Source organism: Coregonus clupeaformis, chromosome 18, assembly GCF_020615455.1.
Source record: "Coregonus clupeaformis isolate EN_2021a chromosome 18, ASM2061545v1, whole genome shotgun sequence".
Taxonomy (NCBI): Eukaryota; Metazoa; Chordata; class Actinopteri; order Salmoniformes; family Salmonidae; genus Coregonus; species Coregonus clupeaformis.
In genome coordinates this window covers 41,575,010-41,594,719 of record NC_059209.1, presented here as the reverse complement: position 1 = coordinate 41,594,719, position 19,710 = coordinate 41,575,010, and the positions used below count along the sequence as shown (strand labels likewise).

The 19,710-nt window shown below is 44.4% G+C and overlaps 1 protein-coding gene across 2 annotated transcripts; it reads left to right on the top strand.

The window, feature by feature from the left end:
* Positions 1-2,606: 2,606 nt before the first annotated feature.
* Positions 2,607-17,853, top strand: LOC121530789 (heat shock protein beta-8). Of its 2 annotated transcripts, none has more exons than XM_041836025.2 (4): positions 2,607-2,703; positions 2,982-3,397; positions 9,134-9,197; positions 16,609-17,853. In XM_041836025.2, exons 2-4 carry the CDS (start codon positions 2,995-2,997, stop codon positions 16,772-16,774), a joined length of 633 nt encoding a protein of 210 aa, XP_041691959.1. In that variant the 5' UTR covers positions 2,607-2,703; positions 2,982-2,994; the 3' UTR covers positions 16,775-17,853. The 2 variants fall into 2 exon arrangements, with proteins under 2 accessions (XP_041691959.1, XP_041691960.1); XM_041836026.2 differs by having other exon boundaries at positions 2,700-2,784.
* The last annotated feature ends 1,857 nt before the right edge of the window (positions 17,854-19,710 follow it).

The window sequence follows — 19,710 nt, the reverse complement described above, 5'->3', positions numbered from 1 at the left end:
AGTATAATTCATTCAGAATTTGTGGAATAGTCAATCAAATGATCAATGCAAAATGATGCTCTGTTATGGTAAGATTTCTCTCACATGTACTGTGTCGATACATTGCCTCACTATTGTCAACTCAGCTGTAAGCTCTCTGATTTTCCATCAACATTACTAGGCTATATGATGTGTTTCTATACTGGCCATTGAACTACTACTGAAAGAAAAAGAAGAGAGCCAAGAAAACATTGGAAAACTGGGGGAAAATTGAGAAATATTGGTAACTATATCAGTGGGTTTTAGAGGTCTTTGTGCTTGAACTCCCTCCCTGATCATGTTGAAAATAGAAGGTTAAATTACAAGGCGCATGATAAGACTGATGCTCCAGTGTGTTAAATGATGCATTCTCTAATGTGAACGAGCAATAATGCGGAGATGGAGAGCTAGGATGCGTTTTCCCACTGGCACACAGCATGGTGTCAGTGTGAGCTTGACTTGTTGTAATGCTTCAGCTGAAATCGGATTGTCCTCCCCTTGAACCCTTAAAATAAACCCTTATCCCTCCCCCTTCCCATTTATTGTGAACAATTATTTATATTTACACTAGATGACTGACAGGGGGCGCTGTTTTGAAGCCACCACGCCTCCATCTTGGCACTCCCCACAGTTGTACAGAATATTCTGGAAGCTATAGAAATGCATGTATTAACATATACATTTGTTTTTGCCATGTTTATTCTATTACAGACACCTTAATGCATACTTTTTAAATTAGATTATGTGAGCTAAACAAAAATAAATAAAACATTTTCCTTAAGCGGCAATCAGCAGTAGAAACAATAACAAAGCGTTTTCCCCGCCACTGTTTCGGTAAAAAGCTGAGGGATGGGGCTGCAGAAATGTAACCACTCTCAGATTAATAGACAGAGCTATGGATGCAAGGACTGACCATCCATGATATCAACATGATAGTTTTAACCATGTTTTACATTTACTTTGTTTACAAACATTGGAGTAAACAAGCTTATATTTTGGGTTCTGATGGAGTACGACAGTTGAACTAAGCTCATGAGGCATTTATAAGTTATATTCTTCAAGAATCAATGGGAAACATATCTTTCATTAATAAGTCAAAAAATGTATGTAGCAAGTGCTGATTGCTCCTTTTGAAGTATAATTCCTTAAAGTATAATTTGTTGAACATACTAATGTTACTGTCCCCACTACAACCAAAAAATACATTTAATTTTTTCCTTGAAATACTGTAGAACTCCATTCATTCCTATGCAGGACTGCTCCTACTTGGGAGTGCCAATATGGCCGACCGGTGGCATCAAAGCCTCTCATTGGCTAATACATAGCATCAGTAATCCAGGGTTTATATACATCATTGATTGTTATATACATACATCATTGATTGTGAGTCTAAAATCCTGAATAAAACTTTATTTCAATCACAGCCTTTAGGGTTTACTTGCTGTCTTATTTGTTTTCGAAACCTACAAAAAAGTCAGGGCTTACCTATATTGTAGGACAACGGTCGTTGCTTACTGTTGCTGCACTGTTGGGCCCTCTAGTCAAAAAATCCTATAGAAAACCCTATCGGATAGAACCCCATAGGAGTCCAATAGGACTGGTTCCAAAATCTGATAGGATGTTTCTATTGATCATAGTGTAAATGAATTTGCAGCCTTGAATCACTCCCAAACTGTGATGGTGTGTTGAAGAGGTTGAGAACCTCAGGGAATTATCAATGGTGTGAGTAGTCAAAGATATGGAGATTGTGCTCCGGAGACGCGGGAGAGAGGCTGTTCCTCAGTTTACTGGTCTTTAATCTTGATTGCAGTTTAACATAAATGTTCAGGTTTCTGTGCCATATTTAGATGTGAGATTGTCCCAAAAATATGTATTTATCCAATTGTAGTATCCATACAATGTGGTCTGAAATAACAATGACTAGAATAATTTCAACACTATGGCTTGACAGGTTGCAATAAATAAGTAGGCAGGGCGAATGAACGGGCTGCAACAGTCACTATGCGAACTCTTTCTAGAGCACCCGGTTAAATTGAGCATAAGAGCATTTTTTTTAAAACTCTGTAAATGGTTAAACTAGTGAGAAATATATGTGTACAGTACACTATCAGCCTAAACTGAAATCTTGATTATTTTTTTATTGCGCTAATTTCCTGTAACTGGACAGTATGTGTTACTACATTACACAACCTGTTTTGACCACATCGAATTTAGTAGAGGTGACACAAAATCCTATAGGATTCTATTGGAAAAATCACTAATCCTAAAGGTTTTTTGACTATGGCAAACTGCACAGACACACCGTAAATACATGTCATACATACTGAAGAACCTGACTCATTAGTTATATTGTTTTATCCGTATGGTGACATCAGTGTGTTTGCCCCTTGCTCTCCCTCAGCCTCCGAGTCTCCACCTATCACCCAGGCTGCACTTGAAGCCATGCGTTATTTTCTATTAAAAAGATAATGAGTCACCGGGGTGCAGGGTAGGGATGGTTTCAACGGACAAGACTGTTGGACTAGTGACACCATCCAACTAATGGCTAAACTTGGACCGAGAGGGAGGGGCTTCTTCTGTCAGCTGTTGCGCCCCGAGGCACCGCGCACTTTCTGGACATTGTTGTGCACGCTCACCGTCAGGGAAAACGGTAGCCACATAAAACGGTCGTCCAGTCGATATAAGGTCAGTTCAACTCATAGAACGTATTCAACTTCGAGGAGACTAAGGGAAGGGGTCGTCACAAGTCGATGTCCATTATTTTGGGTGATTCAATGTGTAACTGACATGAGCGCAACACTAGAAGCAAATAGATAAACTTTTGTTTTTAGGAAATCATCCGTTTTACAACTTTTTTTTTTCTAATTGTCTACTATATATTTATATTACTTTGGGAGTTTTCAGCTTGGGGAGAGTAAACTTGGAGAGAGTAAACTTTTTCTTACTTTTCTTCTTTGGAGCAGCAGCCAGTTGATCATGGCAGAAGACTTCTACACTCTGGGAACGCTGGGAAGTAGGCAGAGGGTCCCCCGAGACCCTTTCAGAGAGAGTCCGTCACTGGCCTCTCGGTTTATGGACGATGACTTTGGGATGTCCCCTTTCCCTGAAGACTTGTCAATGGAATGGCCGGGTTGGGCTCGGCCTAGCCGGCTCAGCACGCGGCTTTCCGCACCGTTCACGGGCACTCTGCGCACAGGGTTTCCACCAACGCGCACATCGACGGGGCAGACGCCTGTGTACAGCACGAGATACTGCGAGTCCCCCCGCAGCTCTCCGACCCAAACGTCGGGAGAGCCGTGGAAAGTTTGTGTGAACGTCCACAGCTTCAAACCAGAGGAACTTAACATCAAAACCAAAGATGGGTTTGTAGAAGTATCAGGTAAGAACATATTTGTTTAGGAGCTCTATTCAATCTGTATCTCTGAGGCGTTACAGATTGCGCAATGTAAAGGTAATTAGAAATGTAAAGGTAATTTCCGATTGAGGCGTCATATTCAGAGTTTACAGTGAATGCAGTCTCCGATAACGCGGGAACATTGCCTTTAAATTTCAATCACACTGTGACGCTGAACTTCCGCAATATGGATTGAATAGAGCCATAACCCTACTTCATATATACAGTAAATGACTTGAACACCGCTAAGAAAAAAGTGTCTATTATCAGAGTGCAATTGCTTTGAGGATCAATAAGAAACATTTACAGCTGTACTTATGTAGGCTATTGTGTCAAATGTGAAAAGGAAATGATATGCATGGTCTCATACATACAAAAAAATACACAATAGACATGATTATTTACAAAATAGTTATATTCATATTTAAAATATGTACATCACATATTCATCCCCCTTGGCGTTTTTCCTATTTTGTTGCATTATAACCTAAAATGTATGCACTCACTAACTGTAAGTCGCTCTGGATAAGAGCGTCTGCTAAATGACTAAAATGTAATGTAAATGTAATTTAAATTGATTTTTATTTGGATTTCATGTAATGGATATACACAAAATAGTCCAAATTGGTGAAGTGAAATGAAAAAAATAACTTGTTAAAAAAAATCTAAAAAATGTATAATGGAAAAGTGGTGCGTGCATATGTATTCACCACCTTTGCTATGAAGCCCCTAAATAAGATATGGCGCAAACAGTTACCTTCAGAAGTCACATAATTAGTTAAATAAATCCATTATTAAAAAATTGAAAGAATATGGCACCACAACAAACCTGCCAAGAGAGGGCAGCCCACCAAAACTCACGGACCAGGCAAGGAGGGCATTAATCAGAGAGGCAACAAAGAGACCAAAGATAACCCTGAAGGAGCTGCAAAGCTCCACAGCGGAGATTGGAGTATCTGTCCATAGGACCACTTTAAGCCGTACACTCCACAGAGCTGGGCTTTACGGAAGAGTGACCAGAAACAAGCCATTGCTTAAAGAAAGAAATAAGCAAACACGTTTGGTGTTCGCCAAAAGGCATGTGGGAGACTCCCCAAACATATGGAAGAAGGTGCTCTGGTCAGATGAGACTAAAATTTAGCTTTTTGGCCATAAAGGAAAACTCCATGTCTGGCGCAAACCAAATCCCCACAGTCAAGCATGGTGGTGGCAGCATCATGCTGTGGGGATGTTTTTCATCGGCAGGGGCTGGGAAACTGGTCAGAATTGAAGGAATGATGGATGGCGCTAAATACAGGGGAATTCTTGATGGAAACCTGTTTCAGTCTTCCAGAGATTTGAGACTGGGACGGAGGTTCACCTTCCAGCAGGACAATGACCCTAAGCATACTGCTAAAGCAACATTCGAGTGGTTTAAGGGGAAACATTTAAATGTCTTGGAATGGCCTAGTCAAAGCCCAGACCTCAATCCAATTGAGAATATGTGGTATGACTTAAAGATTGTTGTACACCATCGGAACCCATCCAACTTGAAGGAGCTGGAGCAGTTTTGCCTTGAAGAATGGGCAAAAATCCCAGTGGCTAGATGTGCCAAGCTTATAGAGACATACCCCAAGAGACTTGCAGCTGTAATGGCTGCAGAAGGTGGCTCTACAAAGTATTGACTTTGGGGGGGATGGGAGAATAGTTATGCACGCTGAAGTTTTCTATTTTTTTGTCTTATTCCTTGTTTGTTTCACACAGAAAAATATTTTGCATCTTCAAAAAGGAAAAAGGGGGATGAATACTTTCGCAAGCCGCTGTAGCCAGCTCATATGATAAGGATGTTATGATACCCTACAACCTACAGCGTATTGGGCAGTAGGACCCATGACTTGCAGATTGCCAGCCCCGTTCATCAAGCCCAGGCACCTGTTCAGATCTCTCCAGAATCACTCACCCACGAGACAGATATAGATTTAAGTGAGTCTCTGTCCACAGGGAGACAAGCGACACACTGCTGTTAGTATTAGAGAATGTTCTGGAACTGTTATTCTGCCCGGTGATAGCTGACTAGACCCTTCAGTATTTATTTAATCATATGCTCTTGTTGGGCTACCATGATCTGATCCTTGGAACCAAATACACTGAACAGCTTGGTTCTGGAAGTATTATTCTGCCTGGCGATAGCTGATTAGTGACTGCACCCCCCCTTGAGTATTTAATAAATTCATACAGCATAATCTTTGAGTTTGTTGTGTTACCAGGCACTGAACTGATTTACTGAAGTAAACTGAACTGAACTGAACGGTGCTGATTGTAGAACCAAATAAGTACAGGGGCTGTATAAACCTCCTGTCCAGGGTGTCCATACAATCTTTGAGTTTGTTATGTATTACCAGGTCCTGAATGTAGAAAAGTATAAAGGCTATTTAAAGCTGTCTATGGCTTCTTTAGACTGTAGACAAAATATTTAGCGGACAACTGAAGAATGCCAGGGGGAGTGTAAGTTACAGAGAGAGACTAGGCCTAATACTGAGCTTTTTATAAACACATTGTTGGTATGCCAGTTGGGTCATTCAGTCAGCTAGGGCCATGGAGCTAAGGCCTCCCTGCCTGCCTACCCGCCTGCCTCCCTGCCTGCTTAACCGCCTGCCTGCCTACCTGCCTGCCTCCATGCCTGCCTGCCTCCCTGCCTACCCGCCTGCCTCCATGCCTGCCTGCCTGCCTCCCTGCCTACCCGCCTGCCTCCATGCCTGCCTGCCTCCCTGCCTACCCGCCTGCCTGCCTACCCGCCTGCCTCTGGGGCTCTTCCTGACTGCCTACCTCTGTGACTGCCTGCCATTTGTGACCTGTTCTAAAAGTGTGCCTGTGTGAGCATGTCATAAGCATGTTCAAGCCGGGGTTGACATGGCCAGTCAGTGCTTTCTCTCATGTCATGTGTAGATAGCAACCGTCAAAAGTGAACCTAACTTTGACTGAACAGAGTTTTTGCCTCGACATACAGTGGGGAAAAAAAGTATTTAGTCAGCCACCAATTGTGCAAGTTCTCCCACTTAAAAAGATGAGAGAGGCCTGTAATTTTCATCATAGATACACGTCAACTATGACAGACAAAATGAGAAAAAACAAACAGAAAATCACATTGTAGGATTTTTAATGAGTTTATTTGCAAATTATGGTGGAAAATAAGTATTTGGTCAATAACAAAAGTTTCTCAATACTTTGTTATATACCCTTTGTTGGCAATGACACAGGTCAAACGTTTTCTGTAAGTCTTCACAAGGTTTTCACACACTGTTGCTGGTATTTTGGCCCATTCCTCCATGCAGATCTCCTCTAGAGCAGTGATGTTTTGGGGCTGTCGCTGGGCAACACTGACTTTCAACTCCCCTCCAAAGATTTTCTATGGGGTTGAGATCTGGAGACTGGCTAGGCCACTCCAGGACCTTGAAATGCTTCTACTGAAGCCACTCCTTCGTTGCCCAGGCGGTGTGTTTGGGATCATTTTCATGCTGAAAGACCCAGCCACGTTTCATCTTCAATGCCCTTGCTGATGGAAGGAGGTTTTCACTCAAAATCTCATGATACATGGCCCCATTCAATCTTTCCTTTACACGGATCAGTCGTCCTGGTCCCTTTGCAGATCAACAGCCCCAAAGCATGATGTTTCCACCCCCATGCTTCACAGTAGGTATGGTGTTCTTTGGATGCAACTCAGCATTCTTTGTCCTCCAAACACGACGAGTTGAGTTTTTACCAAAAAGTTCTATTTTGGTTTCATCTAACCATATGACATTCTCCCAATCCTCTTCTGGATCATCCAAATGCACTCTAGCAAACTTCAGACGGGCCTGGACATGTACTGGCTTAAGCAGGGCGACACGTCTGGCACTGCAGGATTTGAGTCCCTGGCGGTGTAGTGTGTTACTGATGGTAAGCTTTGTTACTTTGGTCCCAGCTCTCTGCAGGTCATTCACTAGGTCCCCATGTGTGGTTCATGGATTTTTGCTCACTGTTCTTGTGATCATTTTGACCCCACGGGGTGAGATCTTGCGTGGAGCCCCAGATCGAGGGAGATTATCAGTGGTCTTGTATGTCTTCCATTTCCTAATAATTGCTCCCACAGTTGATTTCTTCAAACCAAGCTGCTTACCTATTGCAGATTCAGTCTTCCCAGCCTGGTGCAGGTCTACAATTTTGTTTCTGGTGTCCTTTGACAGCTCTTTGGTCTTGGCCATAGTGGAGTTTGGAGTGTGACTGTTTGAGGTTGTGGACAGGTGTCTTTTATACTGATAACAAGTTCAAACAGGTGCCATTAATACAGGTAACGAGTGGAGTTTCTGAGCTATCACAAAGCAGTATGTCCTTGGGGCTGCAGCAAAAAAAGACACCTTGAGTGGATGTATATCATACTGCAATTAAGAAACTAATTTGGCCTGACAAGTGCGGTCTGAGTGTGTTACCAAGGCAGATAGGAATGTGACATCAGTATCACAAGGGACTGAGGGAGGGTGAGAGGTTCAGGGAGATTGAGGGAGGGTGAGAGGTTCAGGGAGAATGAGAGAGGGTGAGAGATTCATGGTGATTGAGGGAGGGTGAGAGGTTCAGAGAGCCTGAGAGAGGGTGAGCGGTTCAGGGAGCCTGAGGGAGGGTGAGAGATTCAGGGAGACTGAGAGAGGGTGAGAGGTTCAGGGAGATTGACGGAGTGTGAGTGGTTCAGGGAGACTGAGAGAGGGTGAGAGGTTCAGGGAGACTGAGAGAGGGTGAGAGGTTCAGGGAGACTGAGAGAGAGGCTGAGATTGGTTATGTTCTCTCCAGACCAGAGCTGTGGTTGGTTGTGTTCTCTCCAGACCAGAGCTGTGGTTGGTTGTGTTCTCTCCAGACCAGAGCTGTGATTGGTTGTGTTCTCTCCAGACCAGAGCTGTGATTGGTTGTGTTCTCTCCAGACCAGAGCTGTGGTTGGTTGTGTTCTCTCCAGACCAGAGCTGTGATTGGTTGTGTTTTCTCCAGACTAGAGCTGTGATTGGTTGTATTCTCTCCAGAGCTCTAGGCCTGTCGAGCACTTTCCTCAGATGTAGACGTCACACAGCGGCGGTATAGGGTTGCACATAGCTGGGTGGGACGGAGCAGAGGAGCAGAGGGAAGGGGTGTTGGGCAGCGGCTGCTACACTGACATTTAGCATTCAGAGCAGCGACACAGACAGGAGTCATGAACAAGACTTTATTAAGATGAGGCTTCCTTCATTCTGGGGCTTTCCAGATCTTTCTTTCTATTTCTCGCTTTCTCACTCTCTCCATTCCTCCCTCTGTCAGGAATACGTGTGTTTGGGTTGGCGAGGTCATCATTTGAGAAGACGTAGGGTTAAGATGGGAAATGGGGAGGGGTGTTCTGCATAATTCCTGTGATTATAATAAAGCCCTTTGAGTGGAATTGAATTGAATTGAATTATATGACCCACCCTTACACCAAAGACTAGACTATGTCTGTCTGTGTACTCCATGTTAACATCTGGACTCCACAATCCTGGGTTTTAGATAAGGACACTGGAATTAATATATTGAGAAATATGACACTGCGATTTTTGTCACATGACATGTTGTTGATTGCATCTCCCACTTATCAGAAACTATGACCAAGTTAGAGAGATTACACAATTTGACAGAGAATGACTTGTTAAGGGTCGTTGAACTCTGTTCATTGAACTCTGTTCATTGGATTTCCTGTTGTTTTCCCCACAGGGAAACATGAGGAGAAGCAGGAGGAGGGAGGCATCGTGACAAAGAACTTCACAAAGAAGATACAGTGAGTATCCATAGCTACCTGGAACAGTAACAACAACAACAACAACAAAAACAACTTATAAACAGTTGCTCCTTTAGGATTACTTTACTTATTGAAAGCTCCCCAGTACCCACAGGTTGTCAGCAGTCTCCTTAGTACCCACAGGTTATCAGCAGTCTCCCCAGTCAATCAATCAATCAATCAATCAATCAATCAATCAATCAAATGTATTTATAAAGCCCTTTTTACATCAGCAGATGTCACAAAGTGCTATACAGAAACCCAGCCTAAAACCCCAAACAGCAAGCAATGCTCAGCAGTCTCCCTAGTACCCACAGGTTATCAGCAGGCTCCCCAGTAACAACAGGTTATCAGCAGCTCCCCAGTATCCACAGGTTATCAGTAGGCTCCCCAGTACCCACAGGTTATCAGCAGGCTCCCCAGTACCCACAGGTTATCAGCAGTCTCCTCAGTACCCACAGGTTATCAGCAGGCTCCCCAGTACCCACAGGTTATCAGCAGTCTCCCCAGTACCCACAGGTTATCAGCAGTCTCCCCAGTACCCACAGGTTATCAGCAGTCTCCTCAGTACCCACAGGTTATCAGCAGTCTCCTCAGTACTCACAGGTTATCAGCAGACTCCCCAGTACCCACAGGTTATCAGCAGTCTCCCCAGTACCCACAGGTTATCAGCAGTCTCCTCAGTACCCACAGGTTATCAGCAGTCTCCTCAGTACCCACAGGTTATCAGCAGTCTCCTCAGTACTCACAGGTTATCAGCAGACTCCCCAGTACCCACAGGTTATCAGCAGTCTCCCCAGTACCCACAGGTTATCAGCAGTCTCCTCAGTACCCACAGGTTATCAGCAGTCTCCTCAGTACCCACAGGTTATCAGCAGTCCCCCAGTACCCACAGGTTATCAGCAGTCTCCCCAGTACCCACAGGTTATCAGCAGGCTCCACAGTACCCACAGGTTATCAGCAGTCTCCCTAGTACCCACAGGTTATCAGCAGTCTCCTCAGTACCCACAGGTTATCAGCATTCTCCCCAGTACCCACAGGTTATCAGCAGTCTCCTCAGTACCCACAGGTTATCAGCAGTCTCCTCAGTACCCACAGGTTATCAGCAGTCTCCCCAGTACCCACAGGTTATCAGCAGTCTCCCCAGTACCCACAGGTTATCAGCAGTCTCCCCAGTACCCACAGGTTATCAGCAGGCTCCCCAGTACCCACAGGTTATCAGCAGGCTCCCCAGTAACCACAGGTTATCAGCAGTCTCCCTAGTACCCACAGGTTATCTCTCCCCAGTACCCACAGGTTATCTCTCCCCAGTACCCACAGGTTATCAGCAGTCTCCCCAGTACCCACAGGTTATCTCTCCCTAGTACCCACAGGTTATCAGCAGTCTCCCCAGTACCCACAGGTTGTCAGCAGTCTCCCCAGTTCCCACAGGTTATTAAACAGACATTTCACACATCTATTGTTAAAAAAAAGAAACGTCCCTTTTTCAGGACCCTGTCTTTCAAAGATAATTCGTGAAAATCCTAATAACCTCACAGATCTTCATTGTAAAGGGTTTAAACACTGTTTCCCATGCTTGTTCAATGAACCATAAACAATTAATGAACATGCACCTGTGGAACGGTCATTAAGACACTCACAGCTTACAGACGGTAGGCAATTAAGGTCACAGTTATGAAAACTTAAGACACTAAAGAGGCCTTTCTACTGACTATGAAAAACACCAAAAGAAAGATGCCCAGGGTCCCTGCTCATCTGCGTGAACATGCCTTAGGCATGCTGCAAGGAGGCATGAGGACTGCAGATGTGGCCAGGGCAATAAATTGCAATGTCCGTACTGTGAGACGCCTAAGACAGCGCTACAGGGAGACAGGACGGACTGCTGATCGTCCTCGCAGTGGCAGACCACGTGTAACAACACCTTTACAGGATCGGTACATCCGAACATCACACCTGCGGGACAGGTACAGGATGGCAACAACTACTGCCCGAGTTACACCAGGAACGCACAATCCCTCCATCAGTGCTCAGACTGTCCGCAATAGGCTGAGAGAGGCTGGACTGAGGGCTTGTAGGCCTGTTGTAAGGCAGGTCCTCACCAGACATCACCGGCAACAACGTCGCCTATGAGCACAAACCCACGGTCGCTGGACCATACAGGACTGGCAAAAAGTGCTCTTCACTGACGAGTCGCGGTTTTGTCTCACCAGGGTTGATGGTCGGATTCACGTTTATCGTCGAAGGAATGAGCGTTACACCGAGGCCTGTACTCTGGAGTGGAATCGATTTGGAGGTGGAGGGTCCGTCATGGTCCGGGGCGGTGTGTCACAGCATCATCGGACTGAGCTTGTTGTCATTGCAGGCAATCTCAACGCTGTGCGTTACAGGGAAGATATCCTTCTCCCTCATGTGGTACCCTTCCTGCAGGCTCATCCTGACATGACCCTCCAGCATGACAATGCCATCAGCCATACTGCTAGTTCTGTGCGTGATTTCCTGCAAGACAGGAATGTCAGTGTTCTGCCATGGCCATCGAAGAGCCCGGATCTCATGTCTGGGATCTGTTGGATCGGAGGGTGAGGGCTAGGGCCATTCCCCCCAGAAATGTCAGGGAACTTGCAGGTGCCTTGATGGAAGAGTGGGGTAACATCTCACAGCAAGAACTGGCACATCTGGTGCAGTCCATGAGGAGGAGATGCACTGCAGTACTTAATGCAACTGGTGGCCATACCAGATACTGACTGTTACTTTTTATTTTGACCCCCCCCTTTGTTCAGGGACACATTATTCCATTTCTGTGAGTCACATGTCTGTGGAACTTGTTCAGTTTATGTCTCAGTTGTTGAATCTTGTTATGTTCATACAAATATTTACACGTTAAGTTTGCTGAAAATAAACGCAGTTGAGAGTGAGAGTTTACAATCCAATTTTAAAAAATGGCCGCTCATTCCTAGGCGCCCAAAACAATAACAACAACCGATAAACAGTTGTTCCTTTAGGATTACCCTACTTCCTCTAGTCTACCCACGGGTTAGCAGATATTTCAAACAGCTATTTTCATATTACCAATATCAAAGGTGCCGCTCATTCCTAGACGCCCAAAACATCAACAACCGATAAACAGTTCCTACTTCCTACAGTCTCCCCACAGCTAATCTATCAGACATTTCAAACATCTATTGTCGTATGATCTTATATCTAAATATCCGCTGATTGTCCCAGTAACCCATGAAAGGCATCTAGGGTGCAGAACATTCCATAGAGCCATGCCGTTGTTAATTGGGACTATAGAACATCAGACAGTGGTGCTAATCATGAGTATGGGGGCACTGGCTTCCTCCCAAATGACACCGTTTTCCCTACATAGTACACTACACCTATGGACCCTGGTCAAATGTAGTGCACTATATAGGGAATAGGTTGCCATTTGGGACACAGCACTGTCTTACAGGCGCGGCGAAGGCGGCATCACTTCAATGTTGTTAATTTCCCCTTGGCTAATTAGTAGGCAGCCGGTCTGCACTGGCTCCAGCACTACTCTCTCTCTGTCATCATATCACCAAGCCCTGTAATTGGAATCCCTCAGATCACACACACACACGCACGCACACACACACACACACGCACGCACACACCACAAACACACATGCATGCGTATGCACGCACAGCTGCACACACACAGCTGCACACACACACACACACACATTGTGCTCCAGCTAAGCTAAACCCGAAGCAAGAGACTGACTGAGAGATAGAATAGTGTGTATAAAAATAGCTGTCCTCAATACAGAAATCCTCTGGCTGTAGAGTACAGTAGGCTACACTCAGTGGAGAGAGAGAGAGAGAGGAGACATTCCTGTGTGTTGTTACTAGTCTAAAAGACTGGAGCTGGGCTATTTCTGGCAGGTTATACAACTCTGATGCACGTTGAGCCGAGTCACAGTCAACAGCCTTTAACTATGACTGTATTCATGATACTGCCTGGCTTCTTTTGCCATTATTGATCCATCAATTGATTGTGGTCTTATAAGATGGTGTCTGTAGAGATGATCCGTAGTTAATCAAAATGTCTCTGGAAGTCTCTCTCTGGAATGTCATTCCTGTGTGTTTTGCATGAAAGTCTCAGTGTGTTAGCTATTTGGTTTGTTATTCAGGGCTGTTGGTGGATTATCATTGTCACTTTGCCTCCTGTCTCTACTCCTGTGATAGACAAAATAATACAGGACTGCCTGCTTCAGATTGACTCAGTCCGTCAGCTGCACGGGCACACACACACACACACACACACACACACACACACACACACACACACACACACACACACACACACTGTATTTTTCTCTCTCTCCTCTCTCTCTCTCTCTCTCTCTCTCTCTCTCTCTCTCTCTCTCTCTCTCTCTCTCTCTCTCTCTCTCTCTCTCTCTCTCTCTCTCTCTCTCTCTTCTCCTCTCTCCCTCTCTCTCTCTCTCTCGCTCTCTCTCTCTTCTCCTCTCTTTCTCTCTGTCTTCTATCGCTCCTCTCTCTCTTCCCCCAAGCCTTGTCTCACTGCCTCTGAAAAAAAAGAATATTGGACAGTTTTTGGCAGCCATACAGAATCAATAGGAAGATCAAAAGTAGTGCAGCCAGAGTTAAAGAAAACCCCCATCCAGACAGATAAGGCTCTACAGTCCAGTGTCTCGTAATATACCGGATGAGTGATTTTATTTTGTCAGAGAGACACTGACTTTGCCATGCTGCATTTGGCTCTGTGAAAACAGGGGACCGTGAATTGAAGCCTTGAAGCCAGGGATGATTTATTATGTGGTCTTCAATCGCTTCCAACTTTCCACACATGAGTGTGTCTGTGGTATCTCTTTCCCCTCACTCTTTCCCCTCTATCCATTGGTCCTTGGCCTTCTTGAACTCATGTCTTATGGACAGGCAATTGTCAGTTGTGTGTGAAGATGTTAGACTGTAGAGGGGTTATGCTAATGAAATGGAGGGTAGACTCTAGGTCTAGGCCTATGAGGCTGGGTTGTTTATTTAAGGACCTAGGAACACTTGGCAGCTGAAATGGAAACTCCTGTGACGGATGGACGGAGGGCTTTATTTGGCCATGCTGCTTGACAAAGACCAGATACCAGTACGTCTGGGGTCGCTCTCTCTCTCCCCTCCCTCTCTCTCGATCCTTCTGGTGTCTTCTCCTCTCTCTCTCTCTCTCCCTGTCTCTCTCTCTCAATTCAATTCAATTTCAATTCAATTTAAGGGCTTTATTGGCATGGGAAACGTATGTTAACATTGCCAAAGCAAGTGAAGTAGATAGTAAACAAAAGTGAAATGAACAATAAATATTAACAGTAAACATTACACTCAGAAGTTTCAAAAGAATAAAGACATTTCAAATGTCATATTATGTATATATACAGTGTTGTAACAATGTGCAAAGAGTTAAAGTACAAATGGAAAATAAATAAACATAAATATGGGTTGTATTTACAATGGTGTTTGTTCTTCACTGGTTGCCCTTTTCTTGTGGCAACAGGTCACAAATCTTGCAGCTGTGATGGCACACTGTGGTTTTTCACCCAGTAGATAAGGGAGTTTATCAAAATTGGTTTTGTTTTCAAATTCTTTGTGGATCGCTGTAATCTGAGGGAAATATGTGTCTCTAATATGGTCATACATTTGGCAGAAGGTTAGGAAGTGCAGCTCAGTTTCCACCTCATTTTGTGGGCAGTGTGCACATAGCCTGTCTTCTCTTGAGAGCCAGGTCTGCCTACGGCGACCTTTCTTAATAGCAAGGCTATGCTCACTGAGTCTGTACATAGTCAAAGCTTTCCTTAAGTTTGGGTCAGTCACAGTGGTCAGGTATTCTGCCACTGTACTCTCTGTTTAGGGCCAAATAGCATTCTAGTTTGCTCTGTTTTTTTTGTGTGAATTCTTTCTCTGTCTCTCGCAATTTATCTGACTGACAACGTTAGCAACTGTAAGCAAGGTCACACATATGACTATGATGAGAATGTGTGTTTAGATATTCAACTGTTATGGGCAGACATGCTAGTACAGTGTCATAAGTGAGAAAATACTAATCTCAGTATAGGTTAATAAATATCATGCTAACCCAGAGCCATACAGTATGATTCTGTCTGGGCTATCTTCCAATGATAATGTATTTCCTATCTTCTCCAAGGTCATCTTTGAATCTCTGTCTGTTTATCTCATATTGGTCCAATCATAGCAGTGTTGCGTCCGAAATTGCAGCCGATTCCCCATACAGTGCACTAATTCTGACCAGTGCATGGGCACTGGTTAAAGTATTGCACTAAATGGGGAATAGGATACCATTTCAAAAGCAATCTCTCTCAGTTTATCTCATATTGGTCCAATCACACCAGTCCTCCTCTCTCCATCCTTCAGAATTATCCTAAACATTTTGACGGACGGTAATACTGTATCTCACTTTCATTCCTGTCAACACTGAATCGCTCTCTTTCTGTCTCTCTCTTTCTGTCTCTCTCTCTCTCTCTCTCTCTCTCTCTCTCTCTCTCTCTCTCTCTCTCTCTCTCTCTCTCTCTCTCTCGCTCTCTCTCTCTCTCTCTCTCTCCCTCTCTCACAACACATTTATGAGGAATCCATTTATGCTAATATAGTCATATACAGTACGTATCATATTTTCAGTACAAAAACCGTGGGGGAAAATAGAGAAAGAAAAAGCTGTTCTGTCTAACTTCAAATTGTCAGCTACCCGTCCACCTGGCTATTGGGATGAGCTGATTAGAAAAGTATGCAGATGGAAATTGCAGGTGATAATAAACTTTGCATCAGACAGCCATTTTTTAAATAATTGGAATCTTTATTTCTCAGTTCTGCACCTGGAGCGAGTCCGTCTCGTTTCTTCTTCATGTTCTTTTTTATTTTCTCCCTCGTCGCCACGACGATGATGGCAGCCAGAACATTTTAATGAAAACTTGGAAAATACATTTACATTTATCTCTGGGGTGTGAGATTACGCGTTCGGAATGAGCCAAAGAGGGGGAGAGAAAAATAGTTTTCAACAACAATTTAATCTGCAGTCAAGGTTTCTCTTCAAGGATAGTTTTACATCCTCTGTTTATAACTGATAGTGTTAAATCCTCTGTTTATAACTGGAGGCTGTAATAAGATAGTGTTAAATCCTCTGTATAAAACTGGAGGCTGTCGACAAGATGTCAATCAAATCTGTTTGTTGGCACCAAACGGTATTTGCAGTACTGCTGAGGTAACGTTAATGTTTTTAAGACCTCCAAGCACAGGGGTGGACACTTCATTTTTTTGCTCTTTCTCTCACACCTGTTCTCTCTGTTTTTGTAGTTACCAACCTTTTCAAGACCCTCAAGCTTAAAGTTCTATGTACGAGTCTCTCACATATGTTCTCTCTCTCTCTCCTTCCCAGGATTCCAACTGACGTTGACCCTGTGACGGTCTTCGCCTCCTTGTCGCCAGAGGGGGTGTTGATCATCGAGGCGCGGCAGAGCCCTCCCTACTACCTCTTCAGTAACGAAGGTCCCCAGGGAGAGATGGATGAGGCCAGCCAGAGCCAGGAGGCCGCCATGGTCTAGGACGAAGCCCAGGACCGAGCTCTCTTCTCTGGGGAGACACAGGCTCACCCTGGGGCCCCCCTCGGGACAACCATGGCTTACGGAGTCACATTTGACCCAAAAATCATGTATGTTTGATTATTGGCACTAATGTAACTCCATTGCTGAGCATCCAGCAGAGTAGAGGAAGAGCTAACATGTTCAAAGCCTTGGAGATCCTCAGCAAATGTTGTAGCACCTATATCACCCTATTCCCTATGTACACTACTTCTGACCCCTAGTCGCTATATAGGGAATAGGGTGCCAAAGAAGCACACTGATTTTCATTTTGAGTGTAAAGTAATCGCTCAATCATCCCCCTAAAAAAGAAATAATTAATAACAGGGTGTTTGTGTATCTCTTGGCAGCCATGCTGCTTGGTTCTCACACCAATTTAATTACAAGTCACAAACTAAATCAATCCCACTGTCTCACAGCATTGCTTCTGTATACTGGTACGGCATGCTGTCCCAGGTATATTCAGTACTGAACTGACCTGTTCAGATACAGACAGAGGCTGGCTCAAGTCTGGGAGCCCCTTCTGTCTGGGTCGTCATGTAATGTCATGTCTCCCTTCAGTATTTCACACGTTATTTGACAGATATGCATCATGCAATGTCTTTTATGTGTAATTGATCCGTTGTCAATCATATTATGTTGAATGGGTAAATTAAAGAAGCTCATTGAAATTGATAAGCAAGTCGTACAATATGACTGAGTGGGAAGATATGATAAGTTATAGTCTCATTATCGTTATAGTGTGTTATAGTGTTGATATTGTATTATACCCCAGTAGGTGACTGACTGTAAATACATTTCACTGCAGCTTACCTACCGTATGTGCCGATCCAAATCCATACACAGGTCTATTCAAGTGCCGTGATTGCCCTACCTAGAGGTCTTACAAAAGAATGTTCTTTGCATTTTTTTTTTGTACATGTGATGATGACGTTGTGTCGGTTCTTGGTGCAAAGAGAATGACTTCTCCCATCCCTTCCTCCTCTCCTCCATCTGCCCTCCCATCCCTCCTCTCCTCCTCTCCTCCCTCTGCCCTCCCATCCCTCCTCTCCTCCTCTCCTCCTCTCCTCCATCTGCCCTCCCTCCTCTCCTCCTCTTCTCCCTCTGCCCTCCTCTACTCCTCTCCTCCTCCCTCTCTTTCCTCCTCTCCTTGACATCTTTGTATTTGTTAATGCAATAAAACCTCCCATCAATCCCAGTGTGTGTTCACATCTGTGTGTTTTGTTCTGTGGACTTGTGCCAGGTACAGTATGGGCCAGAATCCAAGATGTCTGCCCGACAGTGCCCAACAACAGTAATTGGGTAACATATCAGTGCATTTGGAAAGTATTCAGACCCCTTTACTTTTTCCACATTTTGTTACATTACAGCCTTGTTCTAAAATGGATTAAATAGTTTTTCCCCCCTCCTCAATCTACACACAATACCCCATAATGACAAAGCAAAAACAGGTTTTTAGAATTTTTAGCAAATTTATAAACAAAACAGAAATACTCGAAATTGAGCTCAGGTGCATCCTGTTTCCATTGATCATCCTTGAGATGAACTGGAATGTCACATTTACATAAGTATTCAGACCCTTTACTCACTACTTTGTTGAAGCACCTTTGGCAGCGATTACAGCCTCGAGTCTTCTTGGGTATGACGCTACAAGCTTGGCACACGTATTTGGGGAGTTTCTCCCATTCTTCTCTGCAGATCCTCTCAAGCTCTGTCAGGTTGGATGGGGAGCATCGCTTCACAGCTATTTTCAGGTCTCTCCAGAGATGTTCGATCGGGTTCAAGTCCGGGTTCTGGCTGGGCCATTCAAGGACATTCATAGACTTGTCCCATAGCCACTCCTGCGTTGTCTTGGCTGTGTGCTTAGGGTCGTTGTCCTGTTGGAAGGTGAACCTTCACCCCAGTCTGAGGTCCTGAGTGCTCTGGAGCAGGTTTTCATTGAGGATCTCTCTGTACTTTGCTCTGTTCGTCTTTCCCTCGATCCTGACTAGTCTCCCAGTCCCTGCTGGTGAAAAACATCCCCACATGATGCTGCCACCACCATGATTCACTGTAGGGATGGTGCCAGGTTTCCTCCAGACGAGAGGCTTGGTGTTCAGGCCAAAGAGTTCAATCTTGGTTTTATCAGACCAGAGAATCTTCTTTCTCATGGTCTGAGAGTCCTTTATGTGCCTTTTGGCAAATGCAGAGCGGGCTGTCATGTGCCTTTTACTGAGGAGTGGCATCCGTCTGGCCACTACCATAAAGGCCTGATTGGTGGAGTGCTGCAGAGATGGTTGTCCTTGGAAGGTTCTTCCATCACCACAGAGTGACCATCAGGTTCTTATTCACCTCCCTGACCAAGGCCCTTCTCCCCCGATTGCTCAGTTTGGCCAGGTGGCCAGCTCTAGGAAGAGTCTTGGTGGTTCCAAACTTCTTCCATTTAAGAATGATGGAGGCCACTGTGTTCTTGGGGACCTTCAATGCTGTAGAAATGTTTTGGTACCCTTCCCCAGATCTGTGCCTCGCCACAATCCTGTCTCGGAGCTCTACGGACAATTCCTTTGACCTCATGGCTTGGTTTTTGCTCTGACATGCACTGTCAACTGTGGGACCTTATATAGGTGTGTGCCTTTCCAAATCATGTCCAGTCAATTGAATTTACCACAGGTGGACTCCAATCAAGTTGTAGAAACATCTCAAGGATGATCAATGGAAACATGATGCACCTGAGCTCAATTTTGAGTCTAATAGCAAAGGGTCTGAATACTTATGTAAATAAGGTATTTATGTTTTTTTTTGAATACATTTGCAAACATTTCTAAAAACCTGTTTTCCCTTTGTCATTATGGGGTATTGTGTGTAGATTGATGAGGATTTTTATTTATTTAATCAATTTTAGAATAAGGCTGTAACATAAC

Coding starts and splice junctions, on each gene's coding strand:
- LOC121530789 (XM_041836025.2), top strand. CDS start 2,995: ATGGCAGAAGACTTCTACACTCTGGGAACGCTGGGAAGTAGGCAGAGG. Junction 3,398..9,133: donor TGGGTTTGTAGAAGTATCAG/GTAAGAACATAT, acceptor TTTTCCCCACAG/GGAAACATGAGGAGAAGCAG. Junction 9,198..16,608: donor AACTTCACAAAGAAGATACA/GTGAGTATCCAT, acceptor TCTCCTTCCCAG/GATTCCAACTGACGTTGACC.